Here is a 23,392-nt window from a genome sequence, read left to right on the forward strand (position 1 = left end):
GGCCAACTACAAGAAACGTCTGACCTCTGTGATTGCCAACAAGGGTTTTGGCACCAAGTACTAAGTCATGTTTTGCAGAGGGGTCAAATACTTTTTTCCCTCATTAAAATGCTAATCAATTGATAAACATTTTTACATATGTTTTTCTGGATTTTTTTGTTGTTATTCTGTCTCTCACTCTTCAAATAAACCTACCATTAAAATTATAGACTGATCATTTCTTTGTCAGTGGGCAAACGTACAAAATCAGCAGGGGATCAAATACTTTTTTCCCTCACTGTACATACATACATACATACATACACACACAGACGCTGCACAGTATGACGCAGAGTGCGTTCTAGAGCAAGTCCTAGTTTCAGATGGCAAGGCTCATAGACTGTAAGATGACAGGAGGTCCAAATACGTTTTTACAGCAAGAGGATGACGTGTGTGTGTGTGTGTGTGTGTGTGTGTGTGTCAACAAGTGCGTTTGTTCAGGTCAGTTTTTCCCAGCTTTAAATGAGCTGTCTGTAAGTGTCTAACTGGACCATGTGGTGTATCTTGGCTGTGTGGGCTGACTGGTTCAGTAAGATGCAGGGGATTGACGCAGGCAGGGCCCCATTGGAACACATTCCACCATTAATAACCTCTGAAACCGCTCTGTCCAACCACAACACTGAGAGGATGTCTATGGATGTCTACCTAATTGACCCCCCCCCACTGTTATTTCTACCATCTCTAATGGCTTTGTGTTGCGTAAGTGGAGTTTCTCACCCAGCATGTGCTGAGCAGCTGCATGTCTGAACAAACTCTCAAACTCACTGAGTCACACATACATAGCCCCCTTCTCAGACGCATACAATTTGTAGACGTACACAATTATACCAATCCCCCATTCATATCGGCCATACACACAGTTCATTTTTACTGTTCAATTGACCACTGGTTTCTTCTACCCCTCCCCCATCCTCCTCCTCCCCTTGGGCAGGCCTCCTGGCGTCCCCCCAGTCAGCTCCTGGGAACCTGGAGAACAGTAAACCGAGTGAGAGCCGCATCAACGGAGGAAGCAGAGAGAACAGCACTGTGGACTTCAGCAAGGTAACGTCTCCTCTCCTCCCACTGCTGTGCCTTGTGTAGACCCACCGCCACGAGGACAGAGAAGTAGAGCTCTGTTACCCGACCCGGGCCCGACATTATGCATCGGGTTAGGGCCGAGTAGGGCCTATTTATTTATTTTTAATCAATAACTATGGTACGGGCAGGGCTCGTGTATCACTAAATTGATCACTAACATTTTGAAGCTGAGCCATAGTCATATCTGACTAAGATCATAATGGTGTCAGAAGTGCTTCAACCTCGTCAAATATAAGACATGAGAGATTATTTCACAGAAAATAATGTTCCTTGAGTTTTGTTAGCTGTTAGCTACTTTGTCACTCTAACTGCTCTCATGTCTCATCATTGAGCAGACCTAGCAGAGTTGTTGCTATGGATACTCACAGACTGAGCCACCATGAGCAGAGTGAGCTGCGCACAGGGAGTGACTGACAGGAGCAGCTAATGGAGGAAGTTATTTCTGGTTTCGGTCAGGGCCGGGGCTTTAATTTGGTAGAAGCAGTCGGGCCTGGGTAGGGCCTGAACGTCGACGCATAGGTAGGGCTCGGGCTTAAAATTCATGCCCATGCAGGGCTCTACAGAGAAGTCAGACTGACTGCACAACCAGATGCAGCAGCTTTCACATGAAACCTATATGAAATAACCAATGATGTGTATAAACCCTGGATGACTGACAGGGGGAGCTGTTTTGAGGCCACCTCGCAGCCATCTTTGTACTCCTCCTCCATTGTAAAAAATATTTTGGAAGGTATAGAAATGCATTAATTAATGTCTACATTAGTTTTGACATGTATATTCTATTATAGACTCCTTAATACATACTTTTAAATTATATATTGAACTGAACATAAAAATAAAAATATACAGTACCAGTCAAAAGTTTGGACACACCTACTCATTCAAGGGTTTTTCTTAATTTTTACTAGTTTTTACATTGAAGAATAATAGTGAAGACATCCAAATTATGAAATAACACATATGGAATCATGTAGTAACCAAAAATGTGTTAAACAAATCAAAATAGTAAAAATAAAGAAAAACCCTTGAATGAGTAGGTGTTCTAAAACATTTGACCGGTAGTGTATATCTCTCTATATCATTGGAAATAACACATGGTGGCGCTGGAAACTGAACAAAGTTCCATGGTTCCACTCCTTGGGGGGGGGGGACTGATGGGTAGGAGAACAGTGTATTATGAGGATAGTGTTGTTATTATAAAAGGGGTGACATCATGGATCCAGATTGTACCCCAGCTGAGTGTGTGAGCTGAGCTTGTGGTGTGACCTGAATTAAGTTGTGCCCCTGTCTGTATCCTGTTTGTCCCGCCCTCAGCAGACTTGCCACTGTAGTTGTGGTTCCCGGGGAGGGGGTGCCAGGAGGCCTGCAGTAAGTTGTGTTGTTCCTGGCAGTTCCATGAGACTGTTATACCGTGACGTGATTGTACATGACATGTTACTTGCCAGTGCCGTGTGTGTTAATGTGTGTGACCACAGTGTTGTGACTGTGTTGATCTATCTGTAGTGGTTTGACCGTGGTCCAGTGAGTCTGATGTTTTGATTCTTGTTTTTTGGCTTGTCCTTCATTTTGTGAAGCAGTACGGCTGTCAGAAGCACAGATATACAGTGCTATGAAAAAGTATTTGCCCCCTTTCTAATTTTCTCTACTTTTGCATATTTGTGATACTGAATGTTAGCAGATCTTCAACCAAAACCTAATATTAGATCAAGGGAACATAAGTGAACAAATAACACAACAGTTACATATTTATTTCATAAACAAAGTTATGCAACACCCAATTCCCCTGTGTGAAAAAGTAATTGCCCCCTTACACTCAATAACTGGTTGTGCCACCTTTAGCTGCAATGACTCCAACCAAATGCTTCCTGTAGTTGTTGATCAGTCTCTCACGTCGCTGTAGAGGAATTTTGGCCCACTCTTCCATCCAGAACTGCTTTAACTCAGTGACGTGTGGGTTTTCAAGCATGAACTGCTCATTTCAAGTCCTGCCACAACATCTCAATTGGGATTAGGTCTGGACTTTGACTAGGCCATTCCAAAACTTCCAATTTGTTGCTTTTTAGCAATTTTCATGTAGACTTCATTGTGTGTTTTGGATCATTGTCTTGCTGCATGACCCAGCTGCGCTTCAGCTTCAGTTCACAGACGGATGGTCTGACATTCTCCTGTAGAATTCTCTGATACAGAGCAGAATTCATGGTTCCTTCTATTAAGGCAAGTCGTCCAGGTCCTGAGGCAGCAAAGCATCCCCAAACCATCACACCACCACCACCAATGCTTGACCTTTGGTATGATGTTCTTACTGTGGAATGCAGAGTTCCCTTGATCTAATATTAGTATCACAAATATGCAAAAGTTGAGAAAATTAGAAAGGGGGCAAATACTTTTTCATAGCACTGTAGTTCCTGCAGCAGCAGCACACATCTATGTGATTTATTAGGCTATGTCCTGTGTGATGTAATAGTCCAACCCCCAACTACCCGTTTTCACACATATCCTCAGTAACTGACCATGTTACCAAAACACACAACTTATATTTTTCCACAGTTTATAACATTTGAGAATGTTATGGTAATTTGGCCCAATTTGGCAAACACTAGCATCATAATGCAGGGTTGATACGGTCTTAAAAATCCTGGAAAAGTCATGGAATTTACAATGGTGTTTTCCTGGCCTGGAAAAGTTTTGGAAAATGATCAAATCTAAAATGTCATGGAAATGTATTTTAATAATCTCTGTTAATTTCTTTAGGCACAGTTTTTAAATATTTTATAAATCACAGAAAAATCTACATATCAGCCAGGATCGGAATATGACACTTTAGTGCATCTGTGTGTGTGCACATCACCTGCATGTGTGCGTGTGGGCCATTGCTCAAGGAGGGCCTATAAAATATGATAGAGAACAGACTAACTAGGTAGCCAATTCAAAACATATATTGTAGCCTAGCTAGTTATCGCTCTAGTTAACTGTTCAGTGTTTCCCCTATATGATCTTTGATATATTGAATGAGCAAATTATTTGATAAAGGCATAAAACGTATTTGGTTGCAATGTTTTACATCAAGGGTGGTCAACTATCCTCCAGGAGTGCTAATGAGAGTGCAGGCTTTTATTCCATTTAGTATTTTATTCCTCTAACAAAACATATTTTAGAAATGAGCTGCTCAACCGAACCTTGATAAACTGAATCTGACTTGTTTGAGCAGGGCTTGATCAAAAGCCTGAACACCCAGCAGCTCTCCAGACTGAGGGTTGACCACATGTTTTATACAGTTGCCTAATAGGTATTCTACTTTGTGGGGGGTTACGTGCCTTGCACAATGACAGGAGATGGTACATGGGATCAGAGAGCAGCCTCCCAGTGTTGATACCACATTTCTGCCCAAAAACATATACGCCACCAATTGTTGGTCATAGGAATTTGGTTTAAACAATACAATTCAACTTCAGGAACATCCAAGCAGGTATTCTTCCTGTTTAACCCTGTGACCTTCGACCTCCCAGGTGGACATGAATTTCATGAAGAAGATCCCTCCGGGGGCGGAGGCGTCCAACGTGCTGGTGGGAGAGGTGGAATTCCTGGAGCGACCAATCATAGCCTTCATCAGGCTGTCCCCCGCCGTGCTGCTCACTGGTCTCACTGAGGTCCCCGTACCCACCAGGTAACACCGTATGCACACACACACACACACACTTATCTGAATCGTATGACAGGCATTGAGTTATTTTGACAGTGAAGGAGTTATGGCAGTAGATGACAATTTTGGAAATATATATATTGTGTGTTGAGGGGGGTGTGTGCTTGGATGGACTCTGATTCTATCCTGCTCTCCTATTGGTCAGGTTCCTGTTCCTGCTGCTGGGTCCGTTTGGGAAGGGTCCTCAGTACCACGAGATTGGCCGCTCCATCGCCACGCTGATGACAGACGAGGTGAGGAGCACTACAACACAGCTCTGGATTGGTCCAATTTCAAACTTGACCAATCACCAATTTGTCCCATTTGCTGTGGTGTCAAAAGCAGCGACATATCGTTTGAGAGACTGCTGTTGTTGTCATGTGCCAGATCTTCCATGATGTAGCATACAAGGCCAAAGACCGGAACGATCTGCTGTCGGGGATAGATGAGTTTCTGGACCAGGTGACCGTCCTACCCCCAGGAGAGTGGGACCCTACGATACGAATCGAGCCCCCCAAGAGTGTCCCATCTCAGGTGAGAGTTCTGGAAGAAGATAGTGGTTGGCTGGTTGCTGACTGCTGTTGAACATGTGAGACATGCCGATGGGTAATATTGTAAGAGAACCGTTGTGGCCATGGTGTGTGTACAGTACGGATGGTTAGAATGTTGAGGGCTGTGCAGTAACCTGGCCTGGCCTTTGGGGGGCGTTTCTCTACACAGGAGAAGAGGAAGATGCCTTCCGTGCCCAACGGCTCTGCCCATAATGAATCCTTCAAAGAAGACCAACACCAAGCAGGACCAGAGCTACAGAGGACAGGGAGGTGGGTCACACACACATACACACACACACACACACACACACACACACACAATGGCTTTTCTTTAAGTCCTTTTAGATGAAAAGGAGCTGCCAGACTGAGTGGTCACCTTGGCAGCTCATTATAAAAGCATTATAAACCTGAGAGCTATTCAATAGAGGTTTGGAAAGCCTTTCATGTGTCTGCTGTAGAAGCTGAAGAGGTCTACTGCAGCCTTTCATCTAGCGGCACCACACACACCGTCTACACATCAAGCCAGAGCTAGTCACTAGTCACCAAGCAGGGTTAAACAGTCAGACCGTTCACTCTCCAATAATACTGAGACCTCTCCATAGTGTATGTCTAGTTCATGAAAAATACCAAATATACTAGATTTCTTTCTGAATCCTTACTTTTACTAACTGGGCTTCAATTGTAGCTTATTTCATGGGAAAGACTAAGTAGAGTTGTATATTATTGACCAGTAGTTAATGTGTAATGTGGACCACTAGATACTATGTAATGTGGACCACTAGATACTGTGTAATGTGGACCACTAGATACTGTGTAATATAATAATAATAAATATAATATGCCATTTAGCAGACGCTTTTATCCAAAGCGACTTAGTCATGCGTGCATACATTTTTGTGTATGGGTGGTCCCGGGGATCGAACCCACTACCTTGGCGTTACAAGCGCCGTGCTCTACCAGCTGAGCTACAGAGGACCACTAATGTGTAATGTGTAATGCGGACCACTAGATACTGTGTAATGCGGACCACTAGATACTGTGTAATGTGGACCACTAGTTACTGTGTAATGTGGACCACTAGTTACTGTGTAATGTGGACCACTAGTTACTGTGTAATGTGGACCACTAGTTAATTACATTCTGCCCAGTGAAGAAGATGGAGTTAATAACTGTATGGCATTAAGGGTGACATCACTTTAAAGTGTTTATGTAGGCTTTGGACATGCTGTACTTGACCCCTCTCTGAAACATGACCTGAAGAGGCCTGTACTGGAGCTGTACTTGACCCCTCTCTGAAACATGACCTGAAGAGGCCTGTACTGGAGCTGTACTTGACCCCTCTCTGAAACATGACCTGAAGAGGCCTGTACTGGAGCTGTACTTGACCCCTCTCTGAAACATGACCTGAAGAGGCCTGTACTGGAGCTGTACTTGACCCCTCTCTGAAACATGACCTGAAGAGGCCTGTACTAGAGCTGTACTTGACCCCTCTGAAACATGACCTGAAGAGGCCTGTACTAGAGCTGTACTTGACCCCTCTGAAACATGACCTGAAGAGGCCTGTACTAGAGCTGTACTTGACCCCTCTGAAACATGACCTGAAGAGGCCTGTACTGGAGCTGTACTTGACCCCTCTGAAACATGACCTGAAGAGGCCTGTACTGGAGCTGTACTTGACCCCTCTGAAACATGACCTGAAGAGGCCTGTACTAGAGCTGTACTTGACCCCTCTGAAACATGACCTGAAGAGGCCTGTACTAGAGCTGTACTTGACCCCTCTGAAACATGACCTGAAGAGGCCTGTACTGGAGCTGTACTTGACTCCTCTGAAACATGACCTGAAGAGGCCTGTACTGGAGCTGTACTTGACCCCTCTGAAACATGACCTGAAGAGGCCTGTACTAGAGCTGTACTTGACCCCTCTGAAACATGACCTGAAGAGGCCTGTACTGGAGCTGTACTTGACCCCTCTGAAACATGACCTGAAGAGGCCTGTACTGGAGCTGTACTTGACCCCTCTGAAACATGACCTGAAGAGGCCTGTACTGGAGGTGTGTGTGTGTGTGTTTCCATTGCCGGCTATATTCCACCTGCCTTCTACACAGTCTGTCCAGTTTAGAGTTGGCTCTGGTTTAGAGTTGTCCCCAATACTAAAGGTGCAGAGATGATATCACATCTCTAGCAATTAAACTATTATTAAAACTCCCCCACTGGCTTCCCCGCTCTCGCTCTCTGTTTTTAAACTGCTCTCTGACGTCTTCCCCCTCCCTCCCTCTCTCCTCCTCTGTCAGGATCTTTGGGGGCCTGGTGATGGATGTAAGAAGGAAAGCTCCGTTCCTGTGGAGAGATATTAGGGATGCTCTGAGCCTGCAGTGCCTGGCCTCTGTACTGTTCCTCTACTGCGCCTGCATGTCCCCTGTCATCACTTTCGGAGGCCTGCTGGGCGAGGCCACCAAGGGAAACATTGTGAGTGATGTCACCAAAAAACTAATGGGAAATATTGTGTATTTGTCAACAGTTATTGATGAGTTTGTTATAGAAATGTTTAATTACTCACCATCTTTGTCTAATCTCCCCTCCATTCCACTCTCTCTGTCTCTCTCCTCTCTCGCTCCCTTCCACACCCAGAGTGCGATCGAGTCGTTGTTCGGGGCGTCTCTGACGGGCGTGGCCTTCTCCATGTTTGCGGGCCAGCCACTCACCATCCTGGGCAGCACTGGGCCAGTCCTGGTCTTTGAGAAGATCCTCTTCAAATTCTGCAGGTGAGCGTCCAGGCTACTGCTGGAGCCGTGTCCCAACTGTCTCAAACACCTCCTCAGGGTTCGTATGGTCATGGAAATCCTGGAAAAGTCATAGAATTTTTAAATGGTGTTTTCCAGGTCTGGGAAAGTTTTGGAAAATGATCAAATCTGAAAATGTTTTTCAAACTTAATGGAAAAATTAATTTCTGTTAATGTAATTGTTTTAGGCACAGTTTTTAAGTAATTTATAAATCAAATAAAAATCGACATATCAGCCAGGATCGGAATGACATTAGCGCATCGGTGTTTGCGAGCATCACCTGCATAGTGCTAGACTAGTGGGCCGTTGCTCAAGAAGAGAGAGACAGTCGGACATTGCAGCAGCAAATTTTAATAAAAGTCATGGAGAAGTCATGGAAAAGTCATGAAATTCCATGTGTCAAAATGTGTATGAACCATGCCTCTTTCTCTCCTTTACTTTCCTTCTCATGTCTCCTTTCCTTCCTCAAACACCTCCTTCTCTTGTCTCCTTTTTTTTTTTTCTCCTTTCCTTCACTTGTCTCCTTTCCTTCACTTGTCTCCTTTCCTTCACTTGTCCTTTGTCCTTCAATTGACTCCTTTCCCTCCTAAGAACACTTTCTCTTGTCTCCTTTCCCTCCTAAGAACACCTTCTCTTGTCTCCTTTCCTTCTTGTTTCCTTTCCTTCCTTCATCTGGAAGGATTTGATGAGCAATATGATGGAAACATATCCAGCCTAGCACTAAAACATCAGATTCAACTGTGGTCAACAACTTGAAAGCCTGTCCACATTGTAAGGCTACAGGGCTGGTGGGCCAGCCCACTGTAAAGCAGATCTGGAAATGGTGTTACTATAGCGCCATCTGCTGGTAAGGAGAAGACTGACACCTACACTCAACTGAAATGGAAGTCTGTAATGAAATTGCGGTGTATTATGGTATTAGGCCCTAGTATTCAAAGAGGAAAGATCATCTCAAGAGTTAAGATAAATTATCTTTAATCTACTGGAAAATAACTTATGTTCCTACTGGGGGTAAAATAGTCATAAGCTAAACGCCCAGTCTAATATGCGGAATAAGCAGTCGTTCACCTCCAATGTTATTTTTAATTCAGTCAATGATTTAACAACAGTTGAAAACAGTGGAAAACAATGCTACTGTGTATGTACACCTATGTCTCTGGTTGCTCTGGCATGGGGAAGAGGAGGGATGAAGATCTATGTCTCTGGCTGCTCTGGCATGGGGAAGAGGAGGGATGTAGACCTATTGCTTTTCTGCTCTGGCATGGGGAAGAGGAGGAAGCCGCTGAAGGTGCTGTGGTGGTTGTCGTTGTCCCAGACCTGGGTGTTGGCCCACAGCACCATTTGCAGACTGTCTCCCTCCTCCAGCAATAGAGCTGCTCCGTTAGATGCCGTGTCGCTGCCCTCGCCGGACGGACTCTCGTGAGCAGCCAGAAGGACTTGGCCACCGTTCTTATACAGCATGGAGCTCAGGGTGAAGTCCGAGGGACCGTTGGCCGTGAACCGGATGTAGTAGACTCCACGAATCGGGGCCGTGAATTCACCTGAGAGGACAGGGTTGTTTTTAACAGGGGAAGAATGAGGAGAGGGTTTGTGTGTGTGTGTGTGTATTACCTGTCTCTACGTTGTATGCACCACCAACATTTGTCAAGACCTTTTTGTAGACCAGCTTTTTGTTGAAGTTGCCTGTCTTTTGGGGTCCATCGCCTCCCAGTGATGCCGCGAACGCCACCTTAGGAATGTCTGTGGAATGCACATTTCATTCATTTATCAACATACCAGTGGTTCTCATAATTGTCTATGCGTCTACGCATGTGTGCAACCTCACCACATTCTTATCAGTTGCATCATATGTTCTGTGGAGTGTTGCATCTTTCTCACCTTTCAGTGCCTACAGCTCTTTCTCCATGGATTCCATTCTCTCTTTCATAGCTAGAAACAATGAGAATACACTCACTTTCATTGTACAGAGATCTGTCTTTATACAAACTCCCTCTATTCCACTGCACATGCATAGTGGCATTTCAGGCTTACACACACACACACACACACACACACACACACACACACACACACACACACACACACACACAACCTAAATCGTCACAGCATAAATCATGTTTCCCAGGTCCATCTTACCGAGCACGCTGGCTGTTAGGTCAGACCTTTCCTTCACCTTTGCCACAGTGTCCATGATCTGTCTGACAATGGAGGGGATGTCCTGTTCCCCCCCGGTGGGCTGAGCTGTGACCGACAGAGACAGGCAGGCCAGGGCCAGCAGTGGAAGGCTGCAGGGTGCCATTATCTCTCTCCTCTGTGTGTGATCAAAAGGGTCAGAGAGAAGAGGAAGACTGTAACCGGGTCCACTCTCCTGGGCTCTTTATAGAGACAGATAAACAAACACACACACTGATGTTGCAAGCAAACAGATTCCCTGAGTCATTGCTTTTTCTAAACCTATTGCCGGTAAATAGTGTATGTCTCCCCCCAGTATGGAAATCCAGACCTTGTGTACCTGGTCATGGTTCAAGGGTTGTTGCTTATTCAGTTTTAGGATTCCTACTTCTGTAAGTTTGAAATTATTTATCCTTTTTGTGACATATCAGGGTTGTGTAGGACCAATGCCAGTACTTTAAGTTGTCCATATTAGTTGTTTAGTATTGTGTGTGGGTCTCCCTAACCCTCTGTCTCCCTCTCCCCTTGTCCAGTGACTACGACCTGTCCTACCTGTCCTTGAGGACCAGCATCGGCCTGTGGACGGCCTTCCTGTGCCTCGTCCTGGTTGCCACGGACGCCAGCTCCCTGGTCTGTTACATCACCCGCTTCACGGAGGAAGCCTTCGCAGCGCTCATCTGCATCATCTTCATCTATGAGGCCCTGGAGAAGCTGGTTCACCTGGGAGAACTCTACCCCATCAACATGAACAATGAGCTGAACAACCTCACTTTCTACACGTAAGAACACTGAGCTACAACCTCACCTTCTACACATAAGAACACTGAGCTACAACCTTACCTTCTACATGTAAGAACACTGAGCTACAACCTTACCTTCTACATGTAAGAACACTGAGCTACAACCTTACCTTCTACATGTAAGAACACTGAGCTACAACCTTACCTTCTACATGTAAGAACACTGAGCTACAACCTTACCTTCTACATGTAAGAACACTGAGCTACAACCTTACCTTCTACACGTAAGAACACTGCGCTACAACCTTCTACATAGTTCAAAGGAAGTGTACTCTGCACATCCAAACTACCCCAGGTGTTTAGTTAGAAGGTCAGTTCTAGAAGGTGAACGGTGTAGAGGTTAATGTTCCTTCTCTGTCTCAGGTGTCAATGTTCTCCGCCTGTTAATGTCACGCCTGAGATCCAGCAGGTCTGGAACCACAGCCAGGTCGCACCAGAATCAATTTCTTGGACCCAACTGGATGTCACAGTAAGTGGTGTGTGCAGGGGCGCAACATGTTCCCCCCCCCCCCCCCCCCCCCCCCCTGTTTTGAAATTACATTTTTGTCCTGCCCAGTTTTATCATTGAATGTGATACAAAACTAGGCAAAGGTGTGCTTTAGGACCATGCGGACGCCGCCGAGCGGTCTGGTAGGCTGTTTGGAGTGTTTATCCTACTGGATAAAAAATTAAAAATAATTATGTCCCCCCCACTTCTAAAACCAAAGTTGCGCCCCTGGGTGTGTGTGTGTGTTTGCGTGCACGTGCTTATGGGGGGCCATGGTACATTTTTATTGTTGTAATCTGTCTCGTACTGTTTTCCCATTTCAATAGTAAAATATATTGACGTTTTCATGCATGGACATAACATTTATTTGGATTTTGACAACCCTCAACTGTCCCTTCCCCCGGTCTCTGTGTTGTAGGAGTGTTCTAGGCTGCGTGGGGAGTTATTTGGGCCAGCCTGCAGCCACCACGGTCCCTACATCCCTGACGTCCTCTTCTGGTCCGTCATCCTCTTCTTCACCACCTTCTTCCTCTCCTCCTTCCTCAAGCAGTTCAAGACCAAGCTCTACTTTCCCACCAAGGTTTGGCATTAGAGTAGGAATGCTGTGTGTCTGTCAGGGTTGTTTACTAGTGAGTTTAGGCCCATACCACCCTGCTCTTTCCCTTCGTTTGATCCTCTATACTTGAACCTTTACCTCGTTCTCACTCTCGGTCCTTCTGTGTTCCAGGTACGGTCGACCATCAGTGACTTTGCGGTCTTCCTGACCATCATGATCATGGTCCTGGTGGACTACCTGGTGGGCATTCCCTCCCCCAAACTGAGTGTGCCTGACCGCTTTGAGGTACGTATTGGTTTCAAACAGTTAACTCTGAATTTTGTTTAGTTCTGGGCTTTAAATTGTTTGCAACCGTAAAAAAAAAGTCTAAATGGTTATATCTGAATATCTCAGATATTGGAAAAAGGTCCATTGAGAATTGCATACAGTACTCCTAGATACTGCTATTTTTATTAGGGTGTTAGGTGACACCACAAACAATGGACGCTATGCGAGAATTGTAATAAAAAATAAGACTACATGTCAATGTGGTCATCAAAATACATCATAAATCATTTGAAAACATTAACATGGCAATTGTTAACCATGTCTAAAAATCACAATACTGAATGTGACATTTTACGAGGTATAAGCCCAAATGTAAAGCAAGTACCATGCTAAGAACGTTCAAATCTGTGGGAATCTTGTGAATCCCGCAAAATCGTTGTGTTCATATTTGCTCTTGGTGGAAGGTATTCCTCAACCTATCAGAGTAAGATCGATGTTACATTGTATTGCTAAGAAGTATTGGAATGTCCTGACTGTGTTTCATGGTCATCTGACGTCTTTTCACTGAAATGTAAGGTAAAACGTTTTTCGCTTCGCTTCTGTCATTCAGCTGATTTCAGAGACATGAAAAAAACATAGCAGGTTACAAAGTAGAGCTTCGTAGCTACGTTTATGGGTTGTCAGGGATTGGTCCAAATTCACGTTTTGCCGCCCCCATTTCCATGATGAGCGCTAGATTGCTAGCTGTGTGGGAATGCATGACTCAGTTTGCTGAGGCATTGAGCCATGCGAGAGGCAGCAGTGGTTGTAATGTGCCAGCGGCGAATTTTGTGATTGGTTTTATTCTTTCAAGTAAAAACTCAGTGGCTACAGCCCGACAATCGATGAAAAACATAGTTAAATACCAGTGAATTAAAAATTTCCCATCTATCTTTCTATGCCTAGGCTAATTATTTTCTGCAGTTTATCTTCCCATCACCAAAGTAACTCATCAACACCAAAAATAACATTACAATGTAACCTAACTCCAGTGTAGGTCTACCTTTTAAAAGTAAGCTATGTTATTACACTAGTAGCCTTCTGTGTTACAGTTCAGACTTAGTGTGTGTGGGGGTGCTGTGTGAGTATGAGGATGCTGAGAAGTGTTTGTCTGTGTTGGGGTGTGTGTGTGTGTGTGTTAAGTATCTAATTTGCATAAAGTAGTATAAAACGTTTTATTATAATTTCATAAATGGTTTCAAATTGTTACTAACGGTTTTGCATAAAGCATTAAAATGTGTTAATGTGACAACCCTACCTTAAATTATTGGGCTTAAATTACTGTAATTATGTATTCCGTACTGCCTAATTAGCATATTAAGTGCCTAATTTGCGTAATATAGCTTTTTACTTTTATTTGAATCATCTCTGTGTTTTACATTAGTCCTGAAAATGTCATTACAGTAGTTAGGTTTCCGTGGCGACAGATTTTCATGCAAATATTCAAAAATCTGCATAAAGAAAATACGCACATTTTCCCACCAGTGGTGTTTGATGTGCGTGATGACGTAGTGCACACAAAATGTACCTTTTCGTTTTCATGTACCGAATACAAATCTAAAGTTCAATGTGTTTCCATCGCATTTTCAACTCTACCGGTAGTTTTTCACAGAAACTGTCGCGTTAAATAGCAAATGTGCCTACTCTGGTCTTCGCACGTGCGCTCCAGCCAACAGCTCTGATACAGTATGGAAGGCTGTGCAGGTAGGCTAGTCTACATTGAGATGATTATGTATGAGAGCAAGACTGTTTTTATTTTCCAAACATTGACCATCATGTCGCCAGAATAAGACCCTCGCTATTTATTGGAAAGGAGCATCAAGCTCCTCACCTCCAGCATCCTAACTTATTTCATCTGTAGCCTAATAAACTGCATGGTTTCCCGAGTCGTAGTGGGAGGACCACACACCATCTCATCGCGACTCCCAAGTTTACTTCGATATGACAGTTATTATATCAACATTTGCACATAAAGACGTTTCCACCCCCATTTCTCGCATAATTAATTTTACCGAAACAAAAAGATCCCACCATGTCGAACGAACAAATTATCTGTCGCCATTTATAAAATTGTACCAAAACTGTATAACACTAAAACCAAAGTTTCATTTAGTCCCCTAACAGCCTACTATTATACTGTACGTCAGGTTACCAACTAGATCAGTTAGGTGTATGTGCCAAGTTCACTAAGCTATAACAGCCAGGAGCCTGTGTGTGTCTTTGTGCTTATCTGGGTCAGAGTTGTTTGTTTAAAGTATTTGTGTTGGGGCTCTAACAAACCTTGACACTCTGAATAGATAAAGAATGTCCTAAATAGACTAGATAAGAGAAATAACCATGTCCTGATTATCAATGGATTTGGTTGAGAGATCAAGGTAAGGAAAATATTAACTCATTTATTTTGTCAACTTCCAGTTATAAAAAAAGAGAAACCTGGATAGCACTGGCCTATTTTAGAGTATTATCAACCTGTTATTTGAGACTCTCTGGTTTACTGTATGTGTTGTGACGTTCTTTCCTGACCATGCCTGCTCCTCTAGCCCACATCTAAGAACCGTGGCTGGCTGATCTCCCCGCTGGGTACCAACCCCTGGTGGACCATGCTGGCTGCAGCCATTCCTGCCCTGCTCTGCACAATCCTCATCTTCATGGATCAACAGATCACCGCCGTCATCATCAACAGGAAGGAGCACAAACTCAAGGTGAGAGACAAAGACTGGAAGACAGAAACTAATATGTAGAGAGAGAGAGAGGGGTTGTGACAAAGAGGAAACGCGGCACTTGCATATTGTGTAGTCTCCTGAGTGGCGCAGTGGTCTAAGGCACTGCATCGCAGTGCTAGCTGTGCCACTAGAGATCCTGGTTCGAATCCAGGCTCTGTCGTAGCCGGCCGTGACCGGGAGACCCATGGGGCGGCGCGCAATTGGCCCAGCGTCGTCCAGGGTAGGGGAGGGAATGGCCGGCAGGGATGTAGCTCAGTTGATAGAGCATGGCGTTTGCAACGCCAGGGTTGTGGGTTCGATTCCCACAGGGGGTATGAAAAAAATAATAATAATGTAAGTCGCTCTGGATAAGAGCGTCTGCTAAATGACGTAAATGTAAATGTAAATGTGTAGCAATACAAGATCAGGTCACTACTTGAACCATGACCAGGTACACAAGGTCTGGATTTCCAGACTGGGGTGAGGCCAACACTATTTACCTTAAATAACAACGATAGGTTTAGAAAAATCAATGATTTGCTTGCAACATCTGCATGCGTTTTGAGAGAGTTTGAGCTTGGGAGATACTAGTGTCATGGACATCCTTTGCTCTGTATTGTGTCCTGGTTGGCCTCTCCTGACTGTATCACCCCCTCCCTGGTTGGCCTCTCCTGACTGTATCACCCCCTCCCTGGTTGGCCTCTCTCCTGACTGTATCACCCCCTCCCTGGTTGGCCTCGCTCCTGACTGTCTCACCCCCTCCCTGGTTGGCCTCTCTCCTGACTGTCTCACCCCCTCCCTGGTTGCCCTCTCTCCTGACTGTATCACCCCCTCCCTGGTTGCCCTCTTCTCCTGACTGTCTCACCCCCTCCCTGGTTGCCCTCTCTCCTGACTGTCTCACCTCCTCCCTGATTGTCCTCTCTCCTGACTGTCACCCCCCCCCCTCCCCCCTAACAGAAAGGCTGTGGCTACCACCTGGATCTTCTGGTGGTGTCTGTGATGCTGGGGGTGTGCTCCATCATGGGCCTGCCCTGGTTCGTAGCAGCCACTGTGCTCTCCATCTCCCACGTAAACAGTCTGAAGCTGGAGTCGGAGTGCTCGGCCCCCGGGGAACAGCCCAAGTTCCTGGGGATCAGAGAGCAGAGGGTCACCAGCTTCATGATCTTCATCCTCATGGGCTGCTCCGTCTTCATGACCTCTGTGCTCAAGGTGAGATGAGACTCTGTTATAGACTGGTAGGATGTTCCAAATCAAGATGAGACTCTGTTATAGGGATCATTCTTGAATTGATTTGGTAAATGCTGTCCCTTGACTTTGGTACGATGTAGAAAGACTAAAATGACATTTTTATATATATATATAATATATATATAAAAATGTCATTTTAGTCTTTCTACATGATACCAAAGTCAAGGGATATATATACAGTGGGGAAAAAAAGTATTTAGTCAGCCACCAATTGTGCAAGTTCTCCCACTTAAAAAGATGAGAGAGGCCTGTAATTTTCATCATAGGTACACGTCAACTATGACAGACAAAATTAGAATTTTTTTTCCAGAAAATCACATTGTAGGATTTTTTATGAATTTATTTGCAAATTATGGTGGAAAATAAGTATTTGGTCAATAACAAAAGTTTCTCAATACTTTGTTATATACCCTTTGTTGGCAATGACACAGGTCAAACGTTTTCTGTAAGTCTTCACAAGGTTTTCACACACTGTTGCTGGTATTTTGGCCCATTCCTCCATGCAGATCTCCTCTAGAGCAGTGATGTTTTGGGGCTGTTTTGCTGGGCAACACAGACTTTCAACTCCCTCCAAAGATTTTCTATGGGGTTGAGATCTGGAGACTGGCTAGGCCACTCCAGGACCTTGAAATGCTTCTTACGAAGCCACTCCTTCGTTGCCCGGGCGGTGTGTTTGGGATCATTGTCATGCTGAAAGACCCAGCCACGTTTCATCTTCAATGCCCTTGCTGATGGAAGGAGGTTTTCACTCAAAATCTCACGATACATGGCCCCATTCATTCTTTCCTTTACACGGATCAGTCGTCCTGGTCCCTTTGCAGAAAAACAGCCCCAAAGCATGATGTTTCCACCCCCATGCTTCACAGTAGGTATGGTGTTCTTTGGATGCAACTCAGCATTCTTTGTCCTCCAAACACGACGAGTTTAGTTTTTACCAAAAAGTTATATTTTGGTTTCATCTGACCATATGACATTCTCCCAATCCTCTTCTGGATCATCCAAATGCACTCTAGCAAACTTCAGACGGGCCTGGACATGTACTGGCTTAAGCAGGGGGACACGTCTGGCACTGCAGGATTTGAGTCCCTGGCGGCGTAGTGTGTTACTGATGGTAGGCTTTGTTACTTTGGTCCCAGCTCTCTGCAGGTCATTCACTAGGTCCCCCCGTGTGGTTCTGGGATTTTTGCTCACCGTTCTTGTGATCATTTTGACCCCACGGTGTGAGATCTTGCGTGGAGCCCCAGATCAAGGGAGATTATCAGTGGTCTTGTATGTCTTCCATTTCCTAATAATTGCTCCCACAGTTGATTTCTTCAAACCAAGCTGCTTACCTATTGCAGATTCAGTCTTCCCAGCCTGGTGCAGGTCTACAATTTTGTTTCTGGTGTCCTTTGACAGCTCTTTGGTCTTGGCCATAGTGGAGTTTGGAGTGTGACTGTTTGAGGTTGTGGACAGGTGTCTTTTATACTGATAACAAGTTCAAACAGGTGCCATTAATACAGGTAACGAGTGGAGGACAGAGGAGCCTCTTAAAGAAGTAGTTACAGGTCTGTGAGAGCCAGAAATCTTGCGTGTTAGTAGGTGACCAAATACTTATTTTCCACCATAATTTGCAAATAAATTTATTAAAAATCCTACAATATGATTTTCTGGATATTTTTTTCTCAATTTGTCTGTCATAGTTGACGTGTACCTATGATGAAAATTACAGGCCTCTCTCATCTTTTTAAGTGGGAGAACTTGCACAATTGGTGGCTGACTAAATACTTTTTTCCCCCACTGTGTGTATATATATATATATATATATATATATATATATTTATTACCAGTCAAAAGTTTGGACACACCTACTCATTCAAGGGTTTTTCTTTATTTTTACTATTTTCTACATTGTAGAATAATAGTGAAGACATCAAAACTATGAAATAACACATATGGAATCATGTAGTAACCAAAACGGTGTTAAACAAATCAAAATATATTTTTGATTATTCAAAGTAGCCACCCTTTGCCTTGATGACAGCTTTGCACACTCTTGGCATTCTCTCAACCAGCTTCATGAGGAATGCTTTTCCAACAGTCTTGAAGGAGTTCCCACATGCTGAGCACTTGTTGGCTGCTTTTCCTTCACTCTTCGGTCCAACTCATCCCAAACCATCTCAATTGGGTTGAGATCAGGTGATTGTGGAGGCCAGGTAATCTGATGCAGCACTCTCCTTCTTGGTCAAATAGCCCTTACACAGCCTGGAGGTGTGTTTTGGGTCATTGTCCTGTTGAAAAACAAATGATAGTCCCACTAAGTGGAAATCAGATTGGATGGCGTATTGCTGCAGAATGCTGTGGTAGCCATGGTGGTTGTGTGCCTTGAATTCTAAATAAATCACTGACAATGGCACAAGCAAAGCACCATCACACCTCCTCCTCCATGCTTCACGGTGGGAACCACACACACAGATCATCCGTTCAACTACTCTGCGTCTCACAAAGACACGGCGGTTGGAACCAAAAATCTCAAATTTGGACTCATCAGACCAATGGACAGATTTCCACCGGTCTAATGTCCATTGCTCGTGTTTCTTGGCCCAAGCAAGTCTCTTCTTCTTCTTAGTGTTCTTTAGTAGTAGTGGTTTCTTTGTAGCAATTCGACCATGAATGCCTGATTCACGCAGTCTCCTCTGAACAGTTGATGTTGAGATGTGTCTGTTACTTGAACTCTGTGCAATCTGAGGTGCAGTTAACTCTAGAAGAAACGTTCAAAATTCTTGACATTTTCCGTATTGACTGACCTTCATGTCTTAAAGTAATGATGGACTGTCATTTCTCTTTGCTTATTTGAGCTGTTCTTGCCATAATATGGACTTGGTCTTTTACCAAATAGGGCTATCTTCTGTATACCACCCCTACCTTGTCACAACACAACTGATTGGCTCAAACGCATTAAGAAGGAAAGAAATTCCACAAATAAACTTTTAACAAGGCACACGTGTTAATTGAAATGCATTCCGGGTGACTACCTCATGAAGCTGGTTGAGAGAATGCCAAGAGCGTGCTAAGCTGTCATCAAGGCAAAGGGTGGCTACTTTGAAGAATCTCAAATATAAAATATATTTAGATTTTTTTAACACTTTTTTCACTACTACATGATTCCATATGTGGTATTTCATAGTTTTGATTTCTTCACTATTATTCTACAATGTAGAAAATAGTAAAAATAAAGAAAAACCCTTGAATGAGTAGGTGTGTCCAAACATTTGACTGGTACTGTACATAACATGTACAGTGAGGGGAAAACGTATTTGATCCCCTGCTGATTTTGTACGTTTGCCCATTCACAAAGAAATGATCAGTCTATAATATTTATGGTAGGTTTATTTGAACAGTGAGAGACAGAATAACAACAAAAAAATCCAGAAAAACGCATGTAAAAAATGTTATAAATTGATTTGCATTTTAATGAGGGAAATAAGTATTTGACCCCCTCTCAATCAGAAAGATTTCTGGCTCCCAGGTGTCTTTTATACAGGTAACGAGCTGAGATTAGGAGCACACTCTTAAAGGGAGTGCTCCTAATCTCAGTTTGTTAACTGTATAAAAGACACCTGTCCACAGAAGCAATCAATCAATCAGATTCCAAACTCTCCACCATGGCCAAGACCAAAGAGCTCTCCAATGAGGTCAGGGACAAGATTGTAGACTTACACAAGGCTGGAATGGGCTACAAGACCATCGCCAAGCAGCTTGGTGAGAAGGTGACAACAGTTGGTGCGATTATTCGCAAATGAAAGAAACAAAATAACTGTCAATCTCCCTCGGCCTGGGGCTCCATGCAAGATCTCATCTCGTGGAGTTGCAATGATCATGAGAACGGTGAGGAATCAGCCCAGAACTACACAGGAGGATCTTGTCAATGATCTCAAGGCAGCTGGGACCATAGTCACCAAGAAAACAATTGGTAACACACTATGCCGTGAAGGACTGAAATCCTGCAGCGCCCGCAAGGTCCCCCTGCTCAAGAAAGCACATATACATGCCCGTCTGAAGTTTGCCAATGAACATCTGAATGATTCAGAGGAGAACTGGGTGAAAGTGTTGTGGTCAGATGAGACCAAAATCGAGCTCTTTGGCATCAACTCAACTCGCCGTGTTTGGAGGAGGAGGAATGCTGCCTATGACCCCAAGAACACCATCCCCACCGTCAAACATGGAGGTGGAAACATTATGCTTTGGGGGTGTTTTTCTGCTAAGGGTACAGGACAACTTCACCGCATCAAAGGGACGATGGACGGGGCCATGTACCGTCAAATCTTGGGTGAGAACCTCCTTCCCTCAGCCAGGGCATTGAAAATGGGTTGTGGATGGGTATTCCAGCATGACAATGACCCAAAACACATGGCCAAGGCAACAAAGGAGTGGCTCAAGAAGAAGCACATTAAGGTCCTGGAGTGGCCTAGCCAGTCTCCAGACCTTAATCCCATAGAAAATCTGTGGAGGGAGCTGAAGGTTCGAGACCTTAATGAATTGGAGAAGATCTGCAAAGAGGAGTGGGACAAAATCCCTCCTGAGATGTGTGTAAACCTGGTGGCCAACTACAAGAAACGTCTGACCTCTGTGATTGCCAACAAGGGTTTTGCCACCAAGTACTAAGTCATGTTTTGCAGAGGGGTCAAATACTTATTTCCCTCATTTAAAATGCAAATCAATTTATAAAATTTTTGACACGCGTTTTTCTGGATTTATTTTATTTTATTCTGTCTCTCACTGTTCAAATAAACCTACCATTAAAATTATAGACTGATCATTTCTTTGTCAGTGGGCAAACGTTTTTCCCTCACCGTGTGTATGTGTACAGTGAGGAGAACAAGTATTTGATACACTGCCAATTTTGCAGGTTTTCTTACTTCCAAAGCATGTAGAGGTCTGTAATTTGTATCATAGGTACACTTCAACTGTGAGAGACGGAATCTAAAACTAAAATCCAGAAAATCACATTGTATGATTTTTAAGTAATTAATTTGCATTTTATTGCAGGACATAAGTATTTGATCACCTACCAACCAGTAAGAATTCCGGCTCTCACAGACCTGTTAGTTTTTCTTTAAGAAGCCCTCCTGTTCTCCACTCATTACCTGTATTAACTGCACCTGTTTGAACTCGTTACCTGTATAAAAGACACCTGTCCACACACTCAATCAAACAGACTCCAACCTCTCCACAATGGCGAAGTCCAGAGAGCTGTGTAAGGACATCAAGGATAAAATTGTAGACCTGCACAAGGCTGGGATGGGCTACAGGACAATAGGCAAGCAGCTTGGTGAGAAGGCAACAACTGTTGGCGCAATTATTAGAAAATGGAAGAAGTTCAAGATGACGGTCAATCACCCTCGGTCTGGGGCTCCATGCAAGATCTCACCTCGTGGGGCATCAATGATCATGAGGAAGGTGAGGGATCAGCCCAGAACTACACGGCAGGACCTGGTCAATGACCTGAAGAGAGCTGGGACCACAGTCTCAAAGAAAACCATTAGTAACACACTGCGCCGTCATGGATTAAAATCCTGCAGCGCACGCAATGTCCCCCTGCTCAAGCCAGCGCATGTCCAGGCCCGTCTGAAGTTTGCCAATGACCATCTGGATGATCCGGAGGAGGAATGGGAGAAGGTCATGTGGTCTGATGAGACAAAAATAGAGCTTTTTGGTCTAAACTCCACTCACCGTGTTTGGAGGAAAAAGAAGGATGAGTACAACCCCAAGAACACCATCCCAACCGTGAAGCATGGAGGTGGAAACATCATTCTTTGGGGATGCTTTTCTGCAAAGGGGACAGGACGACTGCACCGTATTGAGGGGAGGATAGATGGGGCCATGTATTGCGAGATCTTGGCCAACAACCTCCTTCCCTCAGTAAGAGCATTGAAGATGGGTCGTGGCTGGGTCTTTCAGCATGACAACAACCCGAAACACACAGCCAGGGCAACTAAGGAGTGGCTCCGTAAGAAGCATCTCAAGGTCCTGGAGTGGCCTAGCCAGTCTCCAGACCTGAACCCAATAGAAAATCTTTGGAGGGAGCTGAAAGTCCGTATTGCCCAGCGACAGCCCCGAAACCTGAAGGATCTAGAGAAGGTCTGTATGGAGGAGTGGGCCAAAATCCCTGCTGCAGTGTGTGCAAACCTGGTCAAGACCTACAGGAAACGTATGATCTCTGTAATTGCAAACAAAGGTTTCCGTACCAAATATTAAGTTCTGCTTTTCTGATGTATCAAATACTTATGTCATGCAATAAAATGCAAATTAATTACTTAAAAATCATACAATGTGATTTTCTGGATTTTTTTGTTTTAGATTCCATCTCTCACAGTTGAAGTGTACCTATGATAAACATTACAGACCTCTACATGTTTTGTAAGTAGGAAAACCTGCAAAATCGGCAGTGTATCAAATACTTGTTCTCCCCACTGTATATATATATATCGTTTTGTTTTTTTACTAGTATATTGTGTATCCCTCAGTTTTGTCATTGGTGTTACCGCCTTGAAAATCACTGATTTTATTAAGATATACAGTTGAAGTATGAAAAAATAATAATAATAATTAATGCACTCACTAACTGTAAGTCGCTCTGGATAAGAGCGTCTGCTAAATGACTAAAATGTAGATGTAAGTCGGAAGTTTACATACACCTTAGCCAAATACATTTAAACTCAGTTTCTCACAATTCCTGACATTTAATCCTAGTAAAAATTCCCTGTCTTAGGTCAGTTAGGATCACCACTTTATTTTAAGAATGTGAAATGTCAGAATAATAGTAGAGAGAATGATTTATTTCAGCTTTTATTTCTTTCATCACATTCTCAGTGGGTCAAAAGTTTACATACACTCAATTAGTATTTGGTAGCATTGCCTTTAAATTGTTTAACTTGGGTCAAACGTTTCGGGTAGCCTTCCACAAGCTTCCCACAATAAGTTGGGTGAATTTTGGCCCATTCCTCCAGACAGA

At 43.9% G+C, this 23,392-nt stretch overlaps 2 protein-coding genes across 2 annotated transcripts in view; one reads left to right on the forward strand and one right to left on the reverse strand.

The window, feature by feature from the left end:
• The window catches only part of LOC311125831 (sodium bicarbonate cotransporter 3-like), a 71,608-nt gene that overhangs the window by 40,831 nt on the left and 7,385 nt on the right, over window positions 1-23,392 (forward strand). Inside the window, exons 7-19 of the mRNA XM_084158443.1 lie at window positions 971-1,080; window positions 4,623-4,780; window positions 4,962-5,049; window positions 5,183-5,329; window positions 5,516-5,616; window positions 7,638-7,812; window positions 7,975-8,108; window positions 10,833-11,078; window positions 11,463-11,568; window positions 12,005-12,166; window positions 12,314-12,427; window positions 14,989-15,150; window positions 16,108-16,359. Of these exons, the coding sequence (XP_084014569.1) occupies window positions 971-1,080; window positions 4,623-4,780; window positions 4,962-5,049; window positions 5,183-5,329; window positions 5,516-5,616; window positions 7,638-7,812; window positions 7,975-8,108; window positions 10,833-11,078; window positions 11,463-11,568; window positions 12,005-12,166; window positions 12,314-12,427; window positions 14,989-15,150; window positions 16,108-16,359 (1,955 nt within the window). The remainder of the gene's footprint in view (window positions 1-970; window positions 1,081-4,622; window positions 4,781-4,961; window positions 5,050-5,182; window positions 5,330-5,515; window positions 5,617-7,637; window positions 7,813-7,974; window positions 8,109-10,832; window positions 11,079-11,462; window positions 11,569-12,004; window positions 12,167-12,313; window positions 12,428-14,988; window positions 15,151-16,107; window positions 16,360-23,392) is intronic.
• LOC311118008 (complement C1q-like protein 4) lies at window positions 9,197-10,426 on the reverse strand (the record flags this gene model as incomplete). Its single annotated transcript, XM_084157587.1, has 3 exons — window positions 9,197-9,668; window positions 9,739-9,867; window positions 10,264-10,426. 3 exons carry the CDS (start codon window positions 10,424-10,426, stop codon window positions 9,322-9,324), a joined length of 639 nt encoding a protein of 212 aa, XP_084013713.1. The 3' UTR covers window positions 9,197-9,321.

Source organism: Coregonus lavaretus, assembly GCF_964263955.1.
Source record: "Coregonus lavaretus genome assembly, chromosome: 3".
NCBI lineage: Eukaryota > Metazoa > Chordata > Actinopteri > Salmoniformes > Salmonidae > Coregonus > Coregonus lavaretus.